The sequence below is a fragment of the Chanodichthys erythropterus genome, chromosome 20, assembly GCF_024489055.1.
Source record: "Chanodichthys erythropterus isolate Z2021 chromosome 20, ASM2448905v1, whole genome shotgun sequence".
Taxonomy (NCBI): Eukaryota; Metazoa; Chordata; class Actinopteri; order Cypriniformes; family Xenocyprididae; genus Chanodichthys; species Chanodichthys erythropterus.
In genome coordinates, this window is record NC_090240.1 from 24,069,084 (window position 1) to 24,093,819 (window position 24,736).

At 37.5% G+C, this 24,736-nt stretch overlaps 1 protein-coding gene across 3 annotated transcripts; it reads right to left on the reverse strand.

The window, feature by feature from the left end:
- Positions 1–1,240: 1,240 nt before the first annotated feature.
- Positions 1,241–24,323, reverse strand: ttll10 (tubulin tyrosine ligase-like family, member 10). Of its 3 annotated transcripts, none has more exons than XM_067371376.1 (12): positions 24,061–24,323; positions 11,363–11,686; positions 9,713–9,800; positions 9,014–9,132; positions 8,813–8,933; positions 8,554–8,630; positions 8,243–8,429; positions 6,949–7,120; positions 6,713–6,853; positions 6,150–6,266; positions 2,632–2,725; positions 1,241–2,374 (listed from the first exon to the last, which is right to left on the reverse strand). In XM_067371376.1, the coding sequence occupies exons 2-12, from the start codon at positions 11,655–11,657 to the stop codon at positions 1,719–1,721; spliced, it is 2,067 nt and encodes a 688-aa protein (XP_067227477.1). In that variant the 5' UTR covers positions 11,658–11,686; positions 24,061–24,323; the 3' UTR covers positions 1,241–1,718. The 3 variants fall into 3 exon arrangements, with proteins under 3 accessions (XP_067227477.1, XP_067227478.1, XP_067227479.1); XM_067371377.1 differs by lacking the exon at positions 24,061–24,323 and adding an exon at positions 12,073–12,203 and having other exon boundaries at positions 11,363–11,743; XM_067371378.1 differs by lacking the exon at positions 24,061–24,323 and adding an exon at positions 12,073–12,088.
- Positions 24,324–24,736: the final 413 nt, after the last annotated feature.

The window sequence follows — 24,736 nt, forward strand, 5'->3', positions numbered from 1 at the left end:
GCATCTGCATGACTCCTCAGCGTGGATGAATCTAATGTTTGCTGTTAGTCACCACGTTGGTGTGGACACTGTACTTCGGAAACACAAATTCTACATCTTGGAAGAATTTTCACTGGAAAATATCATCTGAACAAGTAAGTAACATGTCTGGCAGTTTTGTTCTGACCAACTGAGAAAAAAAGCATTACAATCGCACTGCCAATGGTGATAAAATCTAACGATGGCTGAGCTTGGATCACGTCAAACCGTGCAAATTACTATTATTGTTATACTTTGTTCTCAAATTGTTACTGTTAACATCAGCATTGCGTGACTATGTGTATTTAGTGTGTATTAGCGTGAAGATTTATATAATAATAATCTCCAGTTGTCACGTGATGTAATGACGCAAAGACAAATGGCTGCATGCTCGAATTTCCTGCAGAAACCCACCAGTACTGATTTTATTATTAAACATTATTACAAGCTTATTATTGTGAACCTGGCAAGGTAAGGGGATAGTTTTGAACACTGGCTGGTTATGTACTTGCTCAAAAATTGATTTGGGATCATTTTTAACCAAAAAAGTTACATACTGCAGCTTTAAGCATCATTAGGTTTGAAAGCATACACCCTCAGTATTCATCCTGTGAAAACCAATTTGAAATCGGACATTGCTTTACCATGGGAACAGTACTTAAATTCCTTTTAGTGGGTGGTGTAATGTTTCATATTACAAAATTTACATTTTATTATCAAAACTTTTTCTAATCTTGACAAAACACATATAGCTGGAAATGTCTGTGACTCAAGGTTCCATATTTGGTGATTGTTTTGTGATAGAAGTGATATTGTGACAGAATATATATGATTAACTTGTAACAGGAAAACGCAAACTAATATAATGGAATATGGGTGATGCTCTTTGGCTGTTTTTGGTACAGGGACTAAACAAGATCTTGTGGGAAATTTTTCAAACAATTTTTTTGATCTTGTGGGAAATTTTGATCTTGTGGGAATTTTTTTTTTTAGATCAAAAATAGCAAAATATATATTTTGTATAAAATAAAAACCATGTTTAGTTTCATTTCAGCAATAAGACTCAGCCTTATGTCTATATTGGCATATATATATATATATATATATATATATATATATATATATATATATATATATATATATATATATATAAAGTAATGATATTTTACAATATTAGTGTTTTTACTGTTTTTTATTATAAATAAAAAAATATATGCAGCCTTGGTGAGCATAGGAGACTTCTACCAAAAATATTTACATTTTTTTCCAACCCAAACTTTTGAAAGGCAAGGTATATATAATAAATAAAGCAGTTACACAGACTTTAGTCAGTATTCACTATGCATTTTCATTGTATGGAAAAGAGTAGCTTTGACATTTTAATAAGTTGACTCAATTTGCTTTCCACAGAGTTTTGAGTGGCATGAGGGAGGATAGATGATGTATGATAAATAAATAGGTGACATTTAAAAAATAAAATTAAAAACAAAATCAGCAGGAGCATCAGTTTAAATGAGAATGATGCTTCTGGTGATGAGGAACAACATTAGTCATTAGCAGAAGCAAATGCTAATTATTCTGAGAAGAAGCCCTTATAATATCTGTTTTGATTTAAAAGTGCAGTCACCCATCATCTTCCTTTTCTTTGGTCTCTTTTCTGTCGCCACAGTGTGGGGGGAGTTCGGCGCAGCCAAATGAATCTAGGACATCTTTAGGTTGCCGCTCATTTGCATCGTTTTGTCTGTCTGGCGGCCTTGAGCTCCAAGTCTTTGTGTGGGGTTTAAGCCTTTGCTCAGGGCTGGTGTAGACAATGACCTGATAGCACTTCTCACCGGTTGTGGAGGCACGTTGAGGTTGGATACCACTGCAGGTTGCTGCCAGGTGCACTTGCTGAGCTGCAGCTCCACACGTGCACGGACAGGTCTGGGCTGATATGGTCGAGGCTGATTTGTTTCTTGAGCTTTGTATGTCAGAGGCTTCTGGGATAAAGCTGCTACTGCTGAATGTTTCATTGGTAACTCCACAGGCTGCTGTGAAGGTGGGCTGGTATTGGACAAAACAGAGGAAGAGTGGATGACGGTGGAAGGGAAAGGAAATTTGGCAAGTGTTTCCGAACACTTGCTGCCCCTATTAGTTGATTTCCCTGTTTGTGTTTCGATGGAAACAGTTTTGTCTGTGTTATTGTGGGTGGAGCTGCTCTTTGGGTGGAGGGTCGAGAAGGGCCCGGTGGTTTTGTGCCTCTGTTTGGTTATGGCCGCAATCTCACCACCATACAACAACAGAAACTCTCTTTGATTGTTTAGTGGCAACAGTTTCAGTCCACAACAAGACTTATTGAAGATTTCCAAAGAAAGGTCTGAAATGAAAGGATGTCACACCTTTTTTTTTTATCATGTATCATCACAAGCAATACATTTTCACAGCTTTCACACGTATGCATTACTTTAACAAACTCATTTAGAATGAAATGAAATTTGACACTGTTGATGTATTGCATTTTAAAAGACATTTTTTTGTACATAATTAATAAATGTGGTTTAAACTGTCTGAATATTATGTATGTGTTAGATTTCATGCATTTAGAGTTGTTATTTAGTGAAACAAATAGCTCACCAAGTGTCTCAGTGACTGTCCGTGGAATTACATCTTTCAGTACTTCACAGTTAGTATGCAGGGCAGGGTTACAGTTCATCTCGAGCAACCAGACCTGCCCAAAACAAGCACATCACAATCAAGTGAGATCTCAGGTTACAAAGATAAAAAAAACTCTTTTCTTAAAGTGAACATAATTCTGCAATGAAAACATTTTATAGTTAAAGGTCCTCTAAGTGATGTCACGCGTTTTTAGGCCAAAACATTTTGTCACATACAACAAACATCTCCTCACTATCCGCTAGCTGACTGTCCCCTGAACAAACTGTAAAAAAACTCGGTCTCTGTAGTCGCCACGAGCTCCAAAAACGGCAATAAAAACAAACTGGTGCAGCCTGGACCACGAATCATAATAAACATACTCCAGCCAATAACCGACAAGAATGATTTTAAATGCGCGTTCATGACTGTTTCAGGAAGCACGGAGGGAAGGGGAGGAGGAGGAGGAGGAGGGGGGGGGGGAGGGTCTAGCTAGCCTCTGTTATGTTTGAACGTCAACAGGAAGTTACTCTGCTCAGGATCACTTAGAGCACCTTTAAGCGATCAACTTACACTTTTTTTAATCAGAGAAGCATCAAGTCAGTTAAACTCCGGGGATATTGATGTGGTCGGTTAAGTAGCAGAGGAAGCTGTTCATCAGTTTCAGCTGCTTTGGTGTTAATGAAATTAACAACAGGGGCACTAGATGGTCAACAATGAGACAACCCCCAAAACAGGAGTGGTTTTACAGGTGGAGGATACTGAGATTTTTTCCCATATTCATCTTTTCTGACTTTTTCACTAGTTTTGCATTTGGCTAGGATCAGTGTCACTACTGGTAGCATGAGGCGATACCTAGACCCTACAGAGGTTACACAGGCAGTCCAACTTGCCGGAAGTTTTGCTGTGTCTCCCAGCACAGTCTCAAGAGCATGGAGGAGATTCCAGGAGACAGGCAGTTACTCTAGGAGAGCTGGACAGGGCTGTAGAAGGTCAGCAGGCAAGACCCATCAACAGGACTGGTATCTGCTCCTTTGTGCAAGGAGGAAGAGGATGAGCACTCCCAGAGTCCTACAAAATGACCTCCAGCAGGCCACTGGTGTCAATGTCTCTGACCAAACAATCAGAAACAGACTTCATGAGGATGGCCTGAGGGCCTGACATCCTCCAGCGGGCCCTGTGCTCACTGCCCGGCACCGTGGAGCTTGATTGGCATTTGCCATTGAACACCAGAATTGGCGCCTTGTGCTTTTCGCAAATGAGAGCAGGTTCACCCTGAGCACATGTGAAAGACGTGAAATGGTCTGGAGAAGCCATGGAGAACGTTATGCTGCCTGTAACATCGTTCAGCATGACCGGTTTGGTGGTGGGTCAGTGATGGTCTGGGGAGGCATATCCATGGAGGGACGCACAGACCTCTACAGGCTAGACAATGACACACTGACTGTCATTAGGTATCAGGATGAAATCCTTGGACCCACCTACGCTTGGGTGCAGTGGGTCCTGGGTTCCTCCTGGTGCATGACAATGCCAAGCCTCATGTGTTTCATTTCCATCAAACAATGTGGAATCGTTTCATTCCTATCACATTACCCAGTCCATATCAGTATAGATATCCAATCTAGCATGTTATTTTTCACCATTGAGATCTGATGTGTTTTCAAAATGTTCCTTTAATTTTTTTGAGCAGTGTATATATATTTAGTCTCTTCTGCTCACCATGGCGGCATTTATTTGATCCAAAGTACAGCAAAAACAGTAATATTGTGTAATAGCTTTACATAAAAAAAAAAAAAAATATATATATATATATATATATATATATATATATATTCATCAAAGAATCCTAAAAATTTTTTACACAACTCTTTTCAACATTAATAATAAGTAGTGTAAGAAAGAAAGAAAACCAGCAACACTTGTGGCACGAAGGGGTCAAGGATAAAAATAAAAACAAAAACAAAAAACTGTAGGGCTAGAGCTAGGTAACAACTTTATTTTGCCAATGCGTTTCGGCACACAGGCATTCATCAGGGCTAAAAAAAGCCCTTTATTTTTTTTTTTAGGCCTGTGTGCCGAAACTATATATTTAACACTCCATGCACCTTGTTGGTTGTGAAGTTGCACCAGACTAATCACATTATTCTCAACATTAATAATAAGAAATTTTCATTAAAAATAAGAAAGTCTCAGCATATTAGAACATGTTAGAATGATTTCTGAAGGATCATGTGACACTGAAGACTGAAGTAAAGGCTGCTGAAAATTCAGCTTTGATCACATGAATAAATTACATTTTAAAATATATTCAAATAGAAAACATTTATTTTAAATTGTAAAAATATATTCCTGTTTTTTTCTGTATTTGATGGATCAAATAAATCCAGCCATGGTGAGCAGAAGATATATATATATATGTGTGTGTGTGTGTGTGTGTGTGTGTGTGTAATGCCAATAGGTAATTCTGAAAATGATATAAATAACTATGCATGGATATAATGCAATAAAATAAAGAGAAATCACATCTATTGAAAAAAAGAAAATGGTTTACATCTATAGTCACCCTTTTCTCTTATGAGTACCAACAAAACCTACAACACATAACAGTTTACGTTCTGAGACAAACTTTCACCAATAGATGGCAGTCTTACCCTACTCAAATTGCTCTATTTATTTTACAATAAATATGTCATATCTATTTCACCTAAACCACAAATATGTGCAACCCCATAGGTTTTTTACAAGTTCAATTATCCCACATCCAAAGAGCATAGAGAAAAATACTTTATAACCTAGTAGCACTTTGCATCTTGCGTTCCACAAATATGTACAGTACATCAAACAATTTTTTTTTTTTTTTTGTGGTCAGTGCAGAGGAAACAGTGTAAACATATGACAAGATAACACACAGACACTGAGTGTGAAAAACATGTACACATCTCACTGAGGCACGACTTTTAAGATACTGTTATAGTTAAGTATGCAGTGTAATATCTTCCGATATAAATGTTGTTGGTTGTTATGTGTGAATCCATAATGATCTGGTAACCTGGAGACCAGTATGTGCCTGGCCTGGGGAACGCATGTTTACGCTGACAGTACACGGGTTGCCTGGCAACTGCTTGGCAGGGATTGAATTTAGGATGCTCCATAGGGGGACAACTGGCCTCTGAACATCAAGGTTCCAGAGAATCATACCAACATTAGAAAACTGTATCATAATTGTCTTGAAGAAACTAAAGAGGATTAGATTACAGAAGAGATAAATAAAGACTTTATGTTTGTAATGCGTCTTAGCACATTCGGTGGATAATTCTAAAACTAATCTCCTGTGTCTGACTCCGTTAAGCCTGTCAGGCTTCAAACACACACACACACACACACACACACACACACACACACACACACACACACACACACACACACACACACACACACACACACACACACACACACATTCCCATTCTTGAAGTCCCTATAAACACTTTTTTGTGTCTCACCTTGAAATCCTCATCAATCAAGAAGTCACAGCCAATTAGGTCAAAGTAACCAAGTTTGCAGTCCAGCTTGGCTTTGACAGCTTGAAAGCACTGCATGATGATATGTTGCATCCTTTTCTGCAGAATGACAAAACATTTAATTAGGACACAGTTTCGTTACTGAAATTTCAAATGAAATATTGTTCCTCTGTTTTAGAATTCATACTCGTCTATCAAAAATATGTTTGTTTCGAGGTCTAAGATAAAATACTGCCCTTAATTTAACACATCTTTATTTTCCTTTTCAGTTTAATCCTTCTCAATACATTTGATGAGCTTCCCTTTTAATATTTCACATACTTCCAAAACCATTGTTACCATGACAACGGGACATCTGCATCATTTCAAGTAGTTTGAATAAATTTACATGCAGTCATTACTTTAAAAGATACATGGAGACCTTCCTACTCAATCAGGTTAACAGATATTGTCAGTTCATCTTTTTGATTATCACTTATTATATAAATCTTTAAAAATATTTTGAGGATATTGTCTCTTTGATGTGTGGAAAATATCAAACTCACTGCGAAAGGACCCAGAGCCCAATCTTTGGGCAGACCCTTTGACAGCATGTATGTCTCATTAATGTATGTATTGAAGCGCTCCATGGACCAAACGGTTTCCTCTTTTAGCTGGCTGTAGAGAGGATTTTTCTTCTGCATGTACTGCAACAAAGGACAAATTGTAGTATCTTATAGCCTAAAAACAAGCATATAGATATTAACATTAATTAGGCTTTAAAATATACACATTTTCTTACTTGATTGGTCAAGTGGGCTGTGATATTGTCAGAGTTGGGGTCATAAAGGTTACATGTCAATCGGACATAACCATGGCGAAAAAACACCATGTATGGCGAGGTGCAAGCAATTAGAAAGTATGACCGCACATCAAATTTCCGCCCTTTTAGTAGCAAAGGGTTCTGGATGTACCTTAAAATAATCAGAAGAGCATAGAAACATTAATTTGTACTGATTAAGGTAATGTTTCAACGAATTACTCGACATGCTGTTGTAATCATAGATATGTATACGTATAGATGTCATTTTTCGACTGCTCCAGACAGCCATCTTGGAACAGTCAACATGTCATCTCTCACAGTAAATTATTGAGTTTATCAAGATGCCACAGAATTACACAGCCTCAGCTGAGATTTAGGCAATTTCGGAGAGGCTAGCAATAGCAAGCTAGCTTTGAAAGCATAAGATCCCACCCTTGTCTTCTCTCCAAAGCCACGCCTTCACCAAAAGACATGAACGCAGACAGCAGAGTCTGCAAAGCGTCACGAGAGAAGGCGTTAAATTACCTCATGTCTCAAAGCACTTTACATTTCAATAATAATGAACGTCGTAAACAACTTACAGAGCTCTAGTTGTACCACCTGACTGCTGCAGATTCATCTTGCCGTTGATAGTGTTGACATATAAACGCAAAAATGCGGAGTCACTGATTGCCGTCTCTAAATGACAGTAACAACATGGTGTGAACGCAGCATAAACTTGTTGTTTTGGTTCAGGAGAAACCGTAAAAGGCAGATGCTGTTTGTTTACCACGCTTGGTGACTGACATCTGACTAAGTCTGAATATCGCTTTTATCTTGTATTGTGTTAGTTTAGTAAAATCACCTGCTGAAGTCTATTACAGATATATACATTCATATGCGTGTAACTTCGGATGCTCAGTCAACTTGCTCTCGAATGTTCACGGACCGGCTTCAAAAGTTCCAAGATGGCGGACGGCTTACGTATAGTGGGCCATAGAAACAACCTCAATAATAAAAGAAAAGTTTTTGCAGTTTTGCTGAGCTAGCATGATAGAAACTAGCCGTGTTCACTGCCTCCCTGCAGAGTAGAAGATGCATGTTAGCTTACTCTGTGGCATAACTACTGTATTTTGTAATGTTCACTGATTTCTGAATGAAAAAATTAACATGTAGATGCCTGTGGCATTGACCATGAATTTTATCAGGATTATAGGACACTGAGGCCATGATTCACAGCATGATTACATATAATTAGAACATGTGATCTTTTAAAATTGTCAGCTTTACTTACCGTTGAACAATCAGAGCTTGTGGCGTATTGAAAGGGGACCTCCTGTTGGACTGCTTCTCTATTGTGTTCTGCAGTCGTTCTCTGAATGCTGTGATGTCTTCTGGCGTCCGCAGTAGAAAAATACCACGGCCCTGATTAAGGCCTGTCGGCTTGCAGATCCACATGCCGGATTTATCAGTGCATATTCCTAAAGGCCACATCAATTTTACATTGATTAGACTTTCACTGATGATTAAGTACTGTAGATACGGTTTCAACAGTATATCATTATCTACTGTTTCTGTCTGTATCTATATAAAATGTAGTCTTGCCTTTAAAGTAAGCCTCTCTCTCATCCTTCATATCCATACGGAAAGTGACAGGAAAAAAGTCCTCCAGCTTCATCCTCCTGAAACATTTTTTGAATGTGGATGTGGCAGTCAGATTTAAAAAAAAAAAGAAGAAAAAAAGAAAGAAGAATATATCAGTGATAGTACATAGTAAAGTAAATATGACTGATATTCTGATAATGATTTGATAATCAAAGATTTGTGTAACTCTGGTACTATCAAAAATAATTTCATTTTTAACCTGTTTCCACATCCATAGTTAACCTTGCTGCTGACCCTGTCATACTCCCGTAGGCTGTTCAGAAGGCCGATCTTAGTGGTCAGGACATTATTATTGGGTATCTGGTAAAGCAACTGGCCACCTGTAAGGAAATAAACAGAGAAAGTATAGAATGTTTTGTTCATGATTGCTTTGATCTTGACGTAATGAAATGTAGATCACCTGCTTTGAAGCTGTTGTAGGTAGCAGGTGATTTAGTTTCACACCACTTGAGCTTGTAGTCCGTCCTGGTCTTGTCATATATGCGCTGCCAGCCTCGACCCTCACAATATGAAACAACTCTGAATATCAGATTAAACCACGCTGTAAATAATTACTTTCATGATTTGTTATTTTTTCTTTTGTCGAATCAACTCAGATAATTAATGTAGTTTAGCTAACATAATATTTTGAGGTTCTCTTGATTAAACCAATCGCTTTCATTGTATTAACTGAAATTTTTTAATTTCAATTAACTCAAAATTTTTAGGCAACCAGGTAACTTACTTTTTTAAGTTAAACCAACAATTCTTTTTACAGTGCAAGATATCATGTTTGAAAGGGGTTTTCAAAAAAAAAAAAAAGATTCGAAGTTGCAAATCTGCGTGTTTCTTTATTTTACATCACTGGTATGTCTATATATTGATTATATGGTTGTAGGCCTCTCAAGGACCTACTCCAGGCTAAAGGCCAAAGAAAGACCAAGACAAACACCAAAACTGCAGTGTGTCCACACTTCATTTTAGTCAATTTGGACTGATTTCTGCAAATCATGTACTGTATAACACACTACAAATCATGCACTATACAATAACATGGAAAAAAATCTATCAAAAAATATCCCATCCAAACACCTTGGTCAAAACGCTTTTATTCACTCACATGGAGGCCCCATTGTTTCCCCCAAAGTAAAAGAAGGGTCCAGGGCCTCGTGGATCTTCAGGCCGCTTGTCAACAAATGAGACGCTCACTGAACAATTACATAAAGAAATACAATGTAAGTGAACTTCACTTTCTAAACAGATAAAAAAATAATACATGGACTATATTTGAAATTATATATTGAGATGTAAATGTTGGTTGAAAAATTGGTAATGACCCTTTTAAGAATCACGAGTGTCATAAGGTGTGTCGGCTGGAGGCGGATCAGAGTTGAACTGGTGGGAGACACTTGATCCGACAAAGTGTTTAATTAATCTCACCTCCTCTTCCTGACCCGCGAGTGCACGCCTGACTAGACTTAACCCTGTATCATGTTGTCTAGTTTGTTTGCTGGCACTGAGCCATTTTACAGAACGCTGATTAACATCAGTCATTCTACAATTACTGTGGCCTTTTTATATTTTTATATACATTTCAAAACAAAATATTGTTTATTCATGAATGGATCCATCAAAATACTTTTTTAATTTAAGGATTTATTTGTATAATAATAATAATAATGCCATATATATATATATATATATATATATATATATATATATATATATATATATATATATATATATATATATATATATATATATATATATATATATATATATATATATATATATATATATATATATTTGGCATTATTATTATTATACATTATAATTATATTATAAATATAAATATTATAATTAATATTCACCATTATTTGTATTATTATATACAGTATAATATATATATATATATATATATATATATATATATATATATATATATATATATATATATATATATATATATATATATATATATATATATATATATATATATATTATATATATATATACTGTAATAGTATAATATAAAATATATTATAATAAATATTAATTATAAGACCATATATACTGTGTTAGTTAATCTTTCACTCATTAAATAAGCAGGAGATATAAAGAAATTAACTGCTTAAAATGTGTTTGTTTAAAAGACTCATCAGTAATGGCATTTTTAATTGGATGTTTCAAAATGTATCAATACTACCTACAATACCACAGTATATTAAAATTAGTGACAGTTGTTTTTATGTAAATTATTAAACAGAAATATTAATTATTTTCCATTGATCTCAAGCACAAACATTTTTTTAAATAATTATTATTATTTTAAGATATATTATTAATAATAATTGTTTTATACTTATTATTAATATTATAATTATTGCAAATATTAATAACAAGACCATATATACTATTAAAAGTTACAGTTAAAAAGTGTTTTATAGGAGCACTCAGTATGTTTTCCTTATTAAACAAGTTACAGATAAAAAGAAAATGAATAATACTTATAATGTATTTATTTAAAAAATTACAGTCAGATCAGTAACCCTAAAAGCATTTTTCTTTCATGTGGAGTTTGTCACCTCATGGGGGCAGCCATGTTGAGATCAGTCAGATATTATACCCCTTATTAATAGACAACATTTGCTCACTGAATAAATGAATCACGGCTGACTGCTTTGACATCTACAGTTAGTAATGAAACAAACTACAGTACAGAATCTGTGAGTGTCTCCCCATCTAAAACAACACTAATACTCTTACACACCTGGCAGGGCTGCATCTGGATGTTTTGCTCTGTGTATCTTCTGAGTGGCCCGTCTTCTCCCCTTTATGTCCTTGTTCTTCTCCTTCTGCATTTCAGCTCCATTCACATGTTGTAGCACCACAACCTCAACCCCAGCATTCAGCGGGCTGCCCTTCTCATCCTCGTCTGATTGGTCCTGACCGCTCATCGTCTGCTGTGCGACTCCTCGGACATGCTGTGTGTCCTGTCTCTGTCTCTGTCCAGCACCTGGCTCTTCTCTGTGCTGACGGGGCTCAACCCAGCTCTCCGATGACATAACAGTCACTCCCCCCAACCAGCCAAGATCTATGGAGAAGAAAAAGGATTTTCCAGTAGAACTGCCCAGCGGTGCCCGACAGACCTCTGTAGAGCCAGTGATCCAGAAAACAGCAACATCAGATATGCATGGATACATTTCAGCTTGGTATTTATTAGTCACTTGAATTGCTTGAGAAAATAACCTTGAAACAGAAGTTTGATTTGAGCTTTAACACACTTAGCCTGTTTTAGCAAAACAATACATTCATTTTTATGGATTTTTTAACACATAAAGATGCTGAAATAATAAAGACATCTTTTAAGACACATTAAATACTATTTAACCAAGGGAAAGTGCTTACATTTTTTAGCTTAGCATTATAGCAATATAGCTTAGCAACTACTTTGAAATTAGTAAATTTTATTAAACTTACACTGATTTTGTTCAGGTTCTCTTTCTTTTAAAAAGTTGCTGTCTCCATTTGGAACATCTAAACTGGACGTGATTGTATAGCATGGCAGTCAAATATTGTTTTTTCAGTCCATGTACTTAAAAGACTTTTGGAGCATGCTAACTCAATGCTGACTAAACTAGCCAGGCCAATGTAAACAACTGCTTGTTACCTAGGTTACCTGGGTTTCTTAGCAACAGCTTCTACTAGAGGCTAGAATCTCAGAACAAAAGAATCACTCCAGGAAATGATTCTCAGTGTTTCCAACCTAACACCATTCATTATTAATTGTCTTACAGATTACTGCTTAGGCATTACAGTAATGTGAGAATGCATTTTCAACCACAATGAATGGTGTGCACTGATGCCGTTTGTTTTATCTCTTTAAGCTATTGTGTTCAATTAGGTGTAAAAAACATATTAGCCATTTGGAAATTAGAGCTAATAACGTTGGATAACACAAAGCAAATTAGATCTCATGTTATTCTATAACATGAAATATCCTCATTTCAAAATGATCTTAGACAATGGTTTTAATTGCTCAGCTTATATAGAGGCCTATCAATCTCTTTATGTTTTTCAGGATTGTGTTGTCATGAACATAACACAAAGGTAAAACATCAAACAAAGAACAAAACCTCAATAAATATCAAGCCCAAACACACCTGTCTCTATGCAGTTACCTTAATAAGAAAGATAGACGCTAAACAGACCTTCATAGGTCTTATTCACATTCTAATTGTGTGTGACCATATTGTGTTGCATGAGACAACAAGTATTTGATCTGCAGTACTATAATGCATCTCTTTAACTTTTTGTAGTTTAAAATAGTTTTTACATTGCAAATACATTGGTATAATACGTGAATTTTAGACTATGATGATCTGATTTGCAATGAGATGGACATTTTTCTTTGCGATTTTACATCATAAAGTTATTTAGTCCAAAATGTTATATGCCGGTTTCACAGACAAGGTTTAAAGGATTAGTTCACTTCAGAATTAAAATTTCCTGATAATTTACTCACCCCCACGTCATCCAAGATGTTCATGTCTTTCTTTCTTCAGTTGAAAAGAAATTAAGTTTTTGAGGAAAACATTCCAGGATTTTTCTCCATATAGCGGACTTCAACGGCTACCAATGGGTTGAAAGTCCGAACTGGAGTTTAAATGCAGCTCTACAGGATCCCAGCCGAGGAATAAGGGTCTTATCTAGCGAAACGATCGGCCATTTTCATAAAAAAAAAAAAAAAAAAAAAAAAAATGTATAAACTTTTTAACCACAAACGCTCATCTTGCATTAGTTTTGTGATGCGCCACACATTACGTAATCACATTGGAAGGGTCGCGTGTGTCGTAGGCAGAATTACCGAGCAAGTGATTACAAAGCAAACATGCAAAGACTAAATCAAACGGCCTTTACAAAAATGGTAAAACAATGACGTCGGACGATTTTGAAGTTGGAGGCGAAAACAGGCTTGTTTGAGATGCATCGGCGCTGTGCAGACCAATCAGCATATGACTTCAAAGTACGGCGAGAGCGATTCAAATGCACAAGGAGTCGAATGCTCTCGCGGTACTTTGATGTCATATGCCGATCGGGATGCACAGCACATCTCAAACAAGCCTATTGAGATGGAGTTCACCTTTCCAACATGATTACGTAATGCGTGGCGCATTGCAGAGCTAGTGTAAGATAAGCATTTGTGGTTAAAAAGTATATAATTTATTTTTTCTTAGAAAATGACAGATTGTTTCACTAGATAAGACCCTTATTCCTCAGCTGGGATCGTGTAGAGCCTTTTGAAGCTGCACTGAAATTGCAATTGAATTTGGACCTTCAACCCGTTGAAGTCGAAGAAAAATCCTGGAATGTTTTCCTCAAAAACCCTAATTTCTTTTCAACTGAAGAAAGAAAGACATAAACATCTTGGATGATATATGGGGATGAGTAAATTATCAGGAAATTTTAATTCTGAAGTGAACTATTACTTTTAAGCCTAGTCCCAGACTAAAATGCACTGTTTTAACGGAAAACAACTTATACTGACATATCTTAAAATATGTCAGTGCCGTTGTTTTGTCTCAAGATGCATGTTTATAAAAAACATTTAAATGTCCTAATTGAACTAAGTCCTAGTCCTAGTTTAATCTAAGCCCTGTCTGCTTCTAAAACTGTCAGTTTATTTCCAGGTTTAGATTTGAACCTCGGTTTATATATTTACATCATGCGGATGCAGATTTCATGTTTTAGATTCAGAGGTGCGAGTTCCCACATAGCCTAAATTTCAGGGTGTCTCCTAGAAAGTGTGAAAATTACTGCTCTTCATAACAACCGACTCTGAAAGACACACCCAGACACCAGTGGCAGTTAACTGTAATCCCACTCCTGATACTCATTTAGTGTTCCTCCTCTTAAACCAGCTTCCACACAATCCCAGTAGTTTCTGGTCTTGCTCACTGAGTAAGAATTCATGGAGACAAAGAACTGATCCTAAACCACCCATTTCAAGAATATATATACACGTGTGTGTGTGTGTAATATACATAATATCAATTATTTTATTTTAGTTTTCAGCAGAATAAGTGCTCATCCCAGCATTAAACTAGGGTAGTCTATATTATAAGGGTCAATTTATAAAAATATTAATTTTATAATTAAAATATTATACAAACAAAACAATTGTGTTAAGAAAAAACATCACACAAATTTGTGTTGGATTGTCTCTTTTACTTGAGGCTACAAGCTCTTAATGCTGTGGCTTCATGTCATGAGATGTGGCTTGTAGTCCTGTATGTTAGTACATTGCTGGTTTCAGCCACACCTTGCCAGTAGGCTGCAATCTGATAGACGCTGTGTACAGAGCGCTGTGTAGGTGGACAAAGAAAACAGGTTTGTTTTACAGCCATGTAACTCCCCTGGCTCACCATCTGCTTATGATTATGTGTGTGTGTGTGTGTGTGTGTGTGTGTGTATGTGAAAGAGAAAGAGAGATAGAGACTGTATCTGTACGTCAGTTTTTGGAGGATGGTCCTATTCCTCATCTTTTCCACAAACAGGAAGTACTGAAGAGTTTATGAGCATGTAGTAAAACAACATGCGCTTCTACAAGTATTTTCTTTTGTCTTCTCAAACTCACCATAACTGAGACACAATGGAGTGTGGGGGAGTGGATAGGAGAAACAATGCATTTTCATGCCTTTAACAGTTGGTGAAAGAATGAAGTCATCATGCTGTGCCAACAATTCCTTGTTTCTCAGTCATCAGAACTTGATGAACTGCTGTATTAGCAAATGAGGGGTGACGTTGTTATTTTGTACCAGGAGCAGCAGTTACGAAATAAGAAACGTAGGAAAAAGGCCCAAAGTTTAATCTTACAAAGCACAGAGCTAAGATTCAACAGTAAGCCAGATGTATAACAAACTATCGAATTAAAACAAAGACTGGTAATAAAACCAAGGCTTTAGTCGATCTTAAAGTTGACAGAATGATCTTAATAATTCAGAATGTGTGGTTAGGGTTGTGGTAAAAACCCTTTGCAAACTAATCGGGGAGTTCCCTATCAGTGTGACTACTACTTATCCACCTGAAGGTATGTCACAGCCGTTTAAACACGTGTTCATCTTGACAGCCCGTTCCACTTCATTAGCAATCCTAGGTTAACCTCACCCTCTGTTAGTTGGAATCTAGTTTGGCTACATCCGAGCATGCACAGACCAGTGCTGGAATTCTCCAGTGTTTCCGGCAATGTGGAATTCTCTTGTGATGTCACGCGATGACAGGCGCTCCTGCTGTCTTCACTTGATGCATTTGAAACGTTCAAAAACATTTTATTGGTTTTCAATTTAGCCATTTTTATATTAATGTTCAAACATTAATTGGTCACATTTCTTTACTTGATTTTCCAAGTACCAATTATTGGTTACTATACTATAGAACTAATGGCACTGCAGCTGTAACTTTCACTTGCGTGATAGGAAACTACTTTTAAAAAATGAATTCTAATTGAATGAGTCACCTGAGCACTTGGCATCGTCTAGGATCCTGTCTGGATGTATCTCATCCATTAACTATAAATTATACTTATGTATTGCACTCAACAGGATCACTCCCTGAACCCACTTGACTTCACAAAAATGCAATTACTCTGGAAATATATTAACAACTGTAAACAACTCTTTTCAACATTGATAATAATAAAAAATGTTTCTAAAACACCAAATCAGCTTATTATAATGATTTCTGAAGGGTCATGTGACACTTGAGTAATGGTTGCTGAAAATTCAACTTTGCCATCACAGGAATAAATTACATTAAATGGTATATTATAATAGAAAATATTTATTTTAAATTGTAATACTATTTCACAATATTTCACAACAGTACTATATTTTGATCAGATAAATGCAGCCTTGGCAAGCATAAGAGACTTCAAAAAACATTAAAAAAATGGCCGTATGTTTATAAAAGTACATTCAGAAAATGAACAAAAAGGTTATTTTTTTAGTTGCTCTATTAGCCTATACTAACCGATTACGAAAGAGATTTAAGGCCCATTCACACCAAAAACAATAACTGTAAAGATAATGATAACAATATTAGCGTCCACACCAACGCACGATATCGTTCTGTTTATTCTGAGCACGTGCTGCGGTTTTGTCGCTTGCCGCTTTAAATACTCAAACTCTTTAAAGCAGGATGGATTCTGATTGGCTGTCAATCAAGTGATTCCAATGATACTGTTTCTCTGTGACGTTATCGTTACAATTGTGGTGTGGACTCAGCTATTTTTAAAGAACAATTTAATTCTTTATTTGACCCTTCACCAGGGTTTGATTGACAGGCAATCTAACCAATCATAACACCGAATCCACCATTTTGTCCGACAAAGCACTCAGGGGAGTTTGTAGATTAACCTTGGTGGGCTTAAACTTGAAAAATAGTGTGTACTGACATCTTTCCGCAGTTGAAACAACATTCCTTATGATGTTCATTCATGTTTATTTGATGCTATAAAACTCATAAAATGAGTAGGAAGAGATGAGCGGTTCACGAACCACTTGAACAGAGGCACTATAGCGATCTGTCATGACATATTAAAGAGCCACAAAATGGTATTTATTGTTAACATTTCATTAAAATGACAAAATTTGAAATTTGAGACTTTGTTTCATATCAAAAGTAACCTGTCTGTTGACGTGTTGACAGTGTCATCTTTGCTCCGAGATGTATTTTTGTGGCATGAGAGAGGCATGGCTTGGCGGATGTAGCAACAGTAACTAAAGAGGGTGGGTCTTTGCGAACGGTCAATGATTTTTAGAACTATTTTTGTAGAACTTTTTTGTTATCATTATAGCTAGTGTCCTTAATGGGCCTTTAGACTAACCGATGACAAAAGAGATTCATTTACTATGTCATAAAAAAGTTGGGTGCCAAATGCCGCATTATAGCAGCAGACAAAACCCTCTGTGACAGACTAATATTTCAGAGATAACAGTAAATAAAGGGCCATTGTGTTGGTTTTGTATCTGAACTTTATTGAGCCATTTTGTCTTTTTACATTTGAACTTCAAGGAATCATTCATATGTCCATTCACAGTAGTTTGCGTTTGAGTACATAGTGCATAAAGGTAAAAAGCTCTTTTACATATCATTGTCCTGGTGTCCTTGCACCTCAGTACGACAGGGGCCTCACTGGCAGTGTGCTTTCCACAGCAACACAATGAGGTCCTGGCAGAACAGGGCAAATTGAGGTAGTTAAAAAGGAGCTCTGTTCACATGTAACTGGATCTTGCTTTGCTCTGAGGCCAGGCATTCCGGTCGACCAACTGAGGAGTCACATGAACACAATGACCAAGCCAGCAGCAGAGCCAGACCCAGATTTACTGACAGCCATTAACATACACCTTACCTGACCGCTGAAAACATGCCTGACTGACCTGATAGAATCGAAAGAAATGTCTCAGACACACTCAATTGAAGTCTGAACCGTTTTCATTATTTCTGTACCTTTCAACACGTTACAATTGATGCAGTTTTCCCTTTTGTTCCCATTTCACATATTTGCAAATCAGTTGGAAAGAAACTAGTCAACATACTGTTACAAAGTGAATACTGTGGGCTTTTTTCCATGTGGAATTTAGTTACCATGGTAACACTGGAGGATCGTTGTGTTGGGTAATCAGCAAGTGACAAAAATCATTTCGTAATTTCTGATCTAGCTTTTTTCTTAGCCCCGTGTTTTAATATGGATACTAGCCTGCATCTACAGTCTCAGTTTACAGTATGCATTAGAAAAATTATGATGTAATCGCGTGAAACATCTACATACACTGAGCAAAAACATAAAACATACATTCAAGTTTATGTCCAAGAAATCTTTCTTGCCATGGCCAAATGACTTTACTTGCAGGTTTATTGCAGAAACTTTGACTCATAACACATGGAAGAGAATTGCAAAACACCAGTCTTCCAGTGTAGGATTCACAGTTTCTTATAAAATTAAATACATATGAAAATATGGCCCATTAATAACATATGTGAAGACTGTTGGGAGTTATAGCTCGGGTTTGCATCATAACGACGAAACTCTTCATGCTTCTTGATAAAAGTTACCATGACAGGAGCTTAATTTGCATATGTAGATAGGAAAATGACAGATTTTCCACATCCTTATATCAAGCACACTGAAGTTATTCTTTCAATAGGACCATTGAGACGGGGAAAGATGACATTAGCATGTGATGGACGGCATTACCAGACAGTATTAGACACAAATTATTAGATCTAACCATGTCTGGTAAGACGTCTATCAACATGCCTGGCTCTGTGACACCTGATAAAGAGGAAATGATGTTAACTTACAAAGTAAAAATAGAATATAAAACAAACAGATAAAGTGCTCACTTTGGCTTATGCTATAAAATAATTTTGTTCAGAACAAACATTCAAACAGGTTTGAATTTACAGCCAACCTGCTTGGATTTCAAAAGGAACCTATTGTAGATGATGTAGTTATGTAAATATGGGCAATGAAAACACAAAAGAAGGGGGGATGGTGATTGACAAACGAGTTCATTTCATACATACATAAGTGAAGAATAAAAAAAGTACCCCGTACAAGCAAATATGGGTGTGGTTCAGTATTTGTGAGTCAATTCACCCACCTTAAACAAACATTCAAGTACTTCATCAACTATACGACCATTGCTTCTGCCCAACCATCATGTTTAAAAGCATAATGAACTTTTTGTTCTATGTTTACAAGTGGAAAAGGTCATTACAGTTCACGTGTACAGAAAATTTCCCTGTAATGTAAATTAAATTACTCAAAAATGGTATTAAACGCATGCTATCATAAAGATACTCTACCACTGAATGACATGTTTAACATGGACATTTGCCAAGATGACTTTCTGTGGGAAAATATATAGTCAGGTATAAAAGAAGGAGAGGGGGATTGGGAAGAGGAGGAGTTGAGGATGTCATTAAGTCTATTTTTATCGGGAGGGTTATGCTGAGCTCATGTGTCAGTTGCAGGATGTGCCACGCAGGTAAAACGAGCTGGACCAATCACGGCTCGCCTGCTATCACAAAAGCCACACTCAACATAAAGAGGGGGAGGGGACTACGAAACTTTCAGCAGGTCTGGTTTAACAGTCAACCGACTGGTATTCTTTAACTAAGGCTGGGTGCGGTTCAGACGTCTGAAACACAAAATGGGACAAGGACATGAATGAAACGAAGCCCCTCGAGTCAATTCTTAGATCATTTCTAAAGGCTTTTCATCCAAAGAGTTGTCTCTTTATGAAACATTTTGAACTTTCTAACTGCTGATACTTTACCTTTGAGCATTGCTTCTAAAGTTGTAATTGTAACAGTGGGAAAACAATTAGTATATTGAATAGTGCCTAAAAATGTGTATATTTCACTCATAAAAGGCATTTTCTAAGACAGTGTAGTTCATATTAAGACCACATCAGGAAGTGCAGAGAGGCCATTATGGTTTCTGTGGAAACATGGTCTATGCGCATTAAGCAAACTGTCAAACAAACACAAGCCCTCATGTGGCTTTCTCATCCCAACAGTGGAGATAAAGACAAAACAAGTGCTGTCAAACATAGTGATAAGAATTGCTACCATGACAATAATGCAGCCTTTCCCTGTTTAGCTTCATCATGTCACATACAAGCACATGTATATTAAATTGCATGTTCACTAGTATTATTATATTCTCACTTGAATGACTGGATATGAACTAACATGAGGACTTCCCCTTGAAGTAATAAGGTCACCCAACAAACATCGTTACCAGACAGTGTTAGAAAACAGATACACAGTCCAGCACTGTCCGGTAAGATGGCTGCTAAGTGCCAGCGATGAGGGTTAATATTTCCAGGATGCTGATAGAGAAAGTTCTGGATCTGAAGTTCGTGGACAGCCATCATCATCATTACCAGGCAGTATTAGAGAAAGTTATGAAATCCAATGCTGCCTCGTAAGATGGAGAAGACTACCCAAATCAATCCAAACAAGTGGAAAACATCTCAGTCTGGTGAAATGCCATCATCAAAAACACTCCAAAACATTGTATTATAAGCAACCAAGTCTGTGTGTGTTTAACATCGGATTGTAACGGCATAATTTGGGGAGTCAACCACAGAAACTACATTTAGTATCAACGTGGCTTGATAGCAGCTCTGACTCAGTCAACTGTCTCAGACAAAGGGATATGCCAGCAAAATAACCTGCTCAAAAACAGGTAGAGCTAGTATGGCGCATGGCTTTGTTCATCTGAAAACTGCAGCTGAAGTGCAGAGTGGGCCACTAAGACAGTTAATAATTGCCCAAACCTGTTCTGACTGGTCTGGTTTGACATCATGGCCAGGCTGGGAGGGCTGTTCGCTTTAACAATGTAATGTGCATTTCTGCTAAATGGCGCCCCCCAAACCCAACCCCCTTTGCGTTGAAAGCAACAAAGGCCTTACTGGGTGGTGTCGAAAGATTCGTTCATCCTCACAGTGCATGATACAAACCTAAAAACCTTGTTGTCTTGTTAAGCATGAGAGAAACAGAATTGCAGCGAGTGTGGGAAGGGTTGACTATAGCTAATGTGTAGTGATAACAGCAAGCTGGAATGTTGTTCCGGACTGACCTGCGACCAAATTCGGCATTGAGAAGGTCGACTAGACACTTCCTGTTTACTGAGTAACGTTTGTAGCGCATAAAGTGAGAAACTCCATCTTTAGCATACTGATAGTCACATGTTTTCTGTCACAAATGTTAGCATAACGGCTAAATATTGGAAAGAGGTGGAAAAATTAATTACTTATCTGATTTTAACGATAAAATAAAAGTATTCTAGACCTAAAAAGCACTTTTGTATGATTGTGAAGTAGTAGCTGTCAGGATTATTCTACTCAAATACTTCATTATAAACCGTTAAAGGAGAAAAACAAAACACAAAATCATGCTAATTATTCAAAACAATTTCCACAAAGCAAACAAGTGTTAGATAATTGTAACAAAGAAGTGAATTTGTAGATCTCGTGAGAAAATGAGAAATGAGCAGAGCATGAGGGGGAGCAGAATGGGAGGGAAAGATAGAAAGAGAGCTAGTGCAAACTTAAGGGTAGAGAGAGAGAGAGTGCCTGTAACCTTACCGTCGTGAAAGGGACCCTGGTAAAGTAACACAAAAAGCAAGTAAGGGGGAAAAGAAAGACAAAAAAAATCTCAAATTTCCAGCAGGTGCCTGAAAAGGTTTCAGCTTCCTCTTGCTCAGTCAGGACCCATGAAATGAAAAGCCCAAGCAGACCTGCTCTCCCAGACCGCAGCCTCTATTTGGTTAATCATCAGCATTATAAACCAGTGCAGCAGGCCTTCTGAGAAAGAAAGAAAGAGGAAGAGAAGAAGAGAGAGAGAGGGAAAAGAGGAAAAAGTCAGAAGCAGAAAACGTTTAAGCACATACTTGAGGGGTTCTCGTCTATCGTCAATTTCCTCCTGGTAGAATAGGTGTCCCCTGTTCTGTTTTTCTCTATCTTTCCCTCACGTTTCAGCTGCCGTGAGGTACAGGTTTAACCTTTCCTGGCTGTCTGCACTGGTCTCTGGGTTGAGAGTGAGGTGTGATCAGGTAACCCTGCCCTCCTGGTTGGAATGTGACTCCATGCTGAAATGGACAACCTGAGGGGTAAACTAGGCTTGGCCTTAATCAATAGTTTGTGAAGAACAAAGACTAGGAAACCCTAAACCTTACTTAAAGACGGGCCTCGCTCCGACGACTCTAATTGCACTTCAGGTTTAAATGGACGTGTTGTTTCCTACTATTTGCAAGTAAACAGAGAAATATGTAGTAGATATATTCCCTTTTCTGATTTATGAAAAGGGAAATTCTCCATGAGATTATGCAAAACTAGTATGTTTCCCTGCTCAAATTTTTTATTTTTTAATTTTGAATGGGAATAGGAAGTGGATGAGGGTCATTTGCATGTGGTATAGGTGATATTTTTCCTTGTCATCCAGAATTTCCAGAGAACCCTTTTTAATTTTTCAGCATAATTATGCTAACCATGTTCTATAAAAAGTTGTAAAAATGTCATCTGACATCTTCAAAAATGTCTAAAAAAAAAGATGCACACCTGCTAATAGATTGCATCCCATGAAAATACTGAATGTGCACTGTGGCAGATTGCTGCTCTTAAGTACACAAGTTCAATGTGCCGCACTTCCGTGACCTCTCACCCTCGCGCGGTAATTAATACGCCATTTTCTTCCCTCACACGGAGGAACAAACGCTATGGCAAGAACCGCTGCCCGCTTCCAGCACTAACGGCTCTGTGATAAAGGCTTCATCGGCCTCCAAACATAGAGATCTGTTACCTTTCCACATTGTCCCGGGGAGAGCTTAACTCTCATAATGCTCTGGCTGGGTTATAGAACTGTGACAAATGACTCATTCAGATGAGGGAATGAAACAGACTCATTTTCTTCCACCCACCAATCAAAACCCTCCACCTCACTGTGCATCCATTGTGCTGCCTAGCCGACATTTTCTTTCCACTGCAGACAAGCTCTTTTAAAATGCATTTATCAGCAAAAATTAAATGACTGAACAACATAAGCCTGCCTTTAGAAACGATATCAAGACTGTGTCATGTCAATACAGGACTTATTATTAATCTAAAGCAGCGATCGTGACTATCAAAAAAGAAGGATAAAAGAGCAGACGACAGCTTAGTGCGTATAAGCTAATAGGCACTTGTTTGCTTTTCGCATCAGAAGCTGACAAAACAGCAATCATTGTCTCGCTTCCTCTGAAATCATGCCAAAAAAAGACACGCAAAGACAAGCCTTATTACAAGCAATTGGAAGAGCAAATACAATTAATCTTTACACACTTATTTTGATGAAAATACAAACTAAATGCTGCTATTTTTATTCGTTTATCTCTATCAAAAGCTTTAAAAAATGTAAAAACACTTTTAATAATTAGAAACCCCTTTCTTTATCTACAACACTTTGCTTTAGGCCTTTTTTTGTCAGCGATTAGATATTACTGAGCGTACTTCCAAAGCTGTATTTTCAGCAAAAGTAGAGAGTGCCCCCTCTTTATCCCCTTTGACAAGTCTGGCGGTTTGCCTCTACCTGCCCAAACTGGTCTATCCAGTCAAGGAATGACGGTTTGTGTCTATTGTGTTCCCTTTTTCTTTCTGTTTAAATGGATTGGAATTTAATACAGGTTATGAGCTCCCCAACCAACTAAAAAACGTCCCCCTTCCTGTTCCGTGTCACTTACGAGTTCTTAAGTTTGTACTGTACAAATTGTAAATACCACTATGTGGCTACCATGACATGGTCTGTTAGCAAACAGGAACAAAACTAAGGGTGGGGACAACGATCGCAAACATAAACTCAAGCAATCCACGCAATACAAAAAGACAGATATAAATCATTTAAGTTTTAAAAAAAAGTTACCCGTTGCGTCCTCGCCATGATCCACTCGATACGAGAGACACCACACTTCGTCAGTTACGCCACTTCACAAGCATGTCCTTCTCTTCTCTCTTCAACTGAACGACGCCCTTTAAGATTTTTGCAACCCGAAAGCCAGGAAGAAGACCATCTTGAGGCGGGAAACCAGATTCCCAACACGACGCTGGGCGTAGAAACTAACAGAGAAGCAAGGCAGGTGAGTCTTTGTCTCAACGAAGACGCTCTTTGCCGGGAGCTCGAGGTGATGCTACCTGTTTAACCTCTTTGAGAAGAGAGACAGAATTTGTAAAGAGCTTGCTTTACATGTAACAGGCCCCCTCCACCCCCACAGGTGTAATTTTCATGCCGCAGCCAATCTCCTTAGCCTCTAGCGCTTGCAGGTGTGTCCCAAACTCCATGATAGGTCAGTCCCGCCCCGGAGGGCCCTCTCCAACCACCTGCCCCCGCCCAACCTGCTTTGTGTATGTTTATGATGTCATCTCTCTTTGCGTGATTGCACCTTCTTTTCCTATTTCAACAGAAATGGTCCATTCATGTTTATTCTGAAACAGACTTAGAATTTCTTACTCACCCACTGATACAAAAATGTAAGGTGACAGCCTCTACAACCAGAGAGGGTAAAACCAAGCAGCAACTAACCTTTGCCCTGTTCGTATTC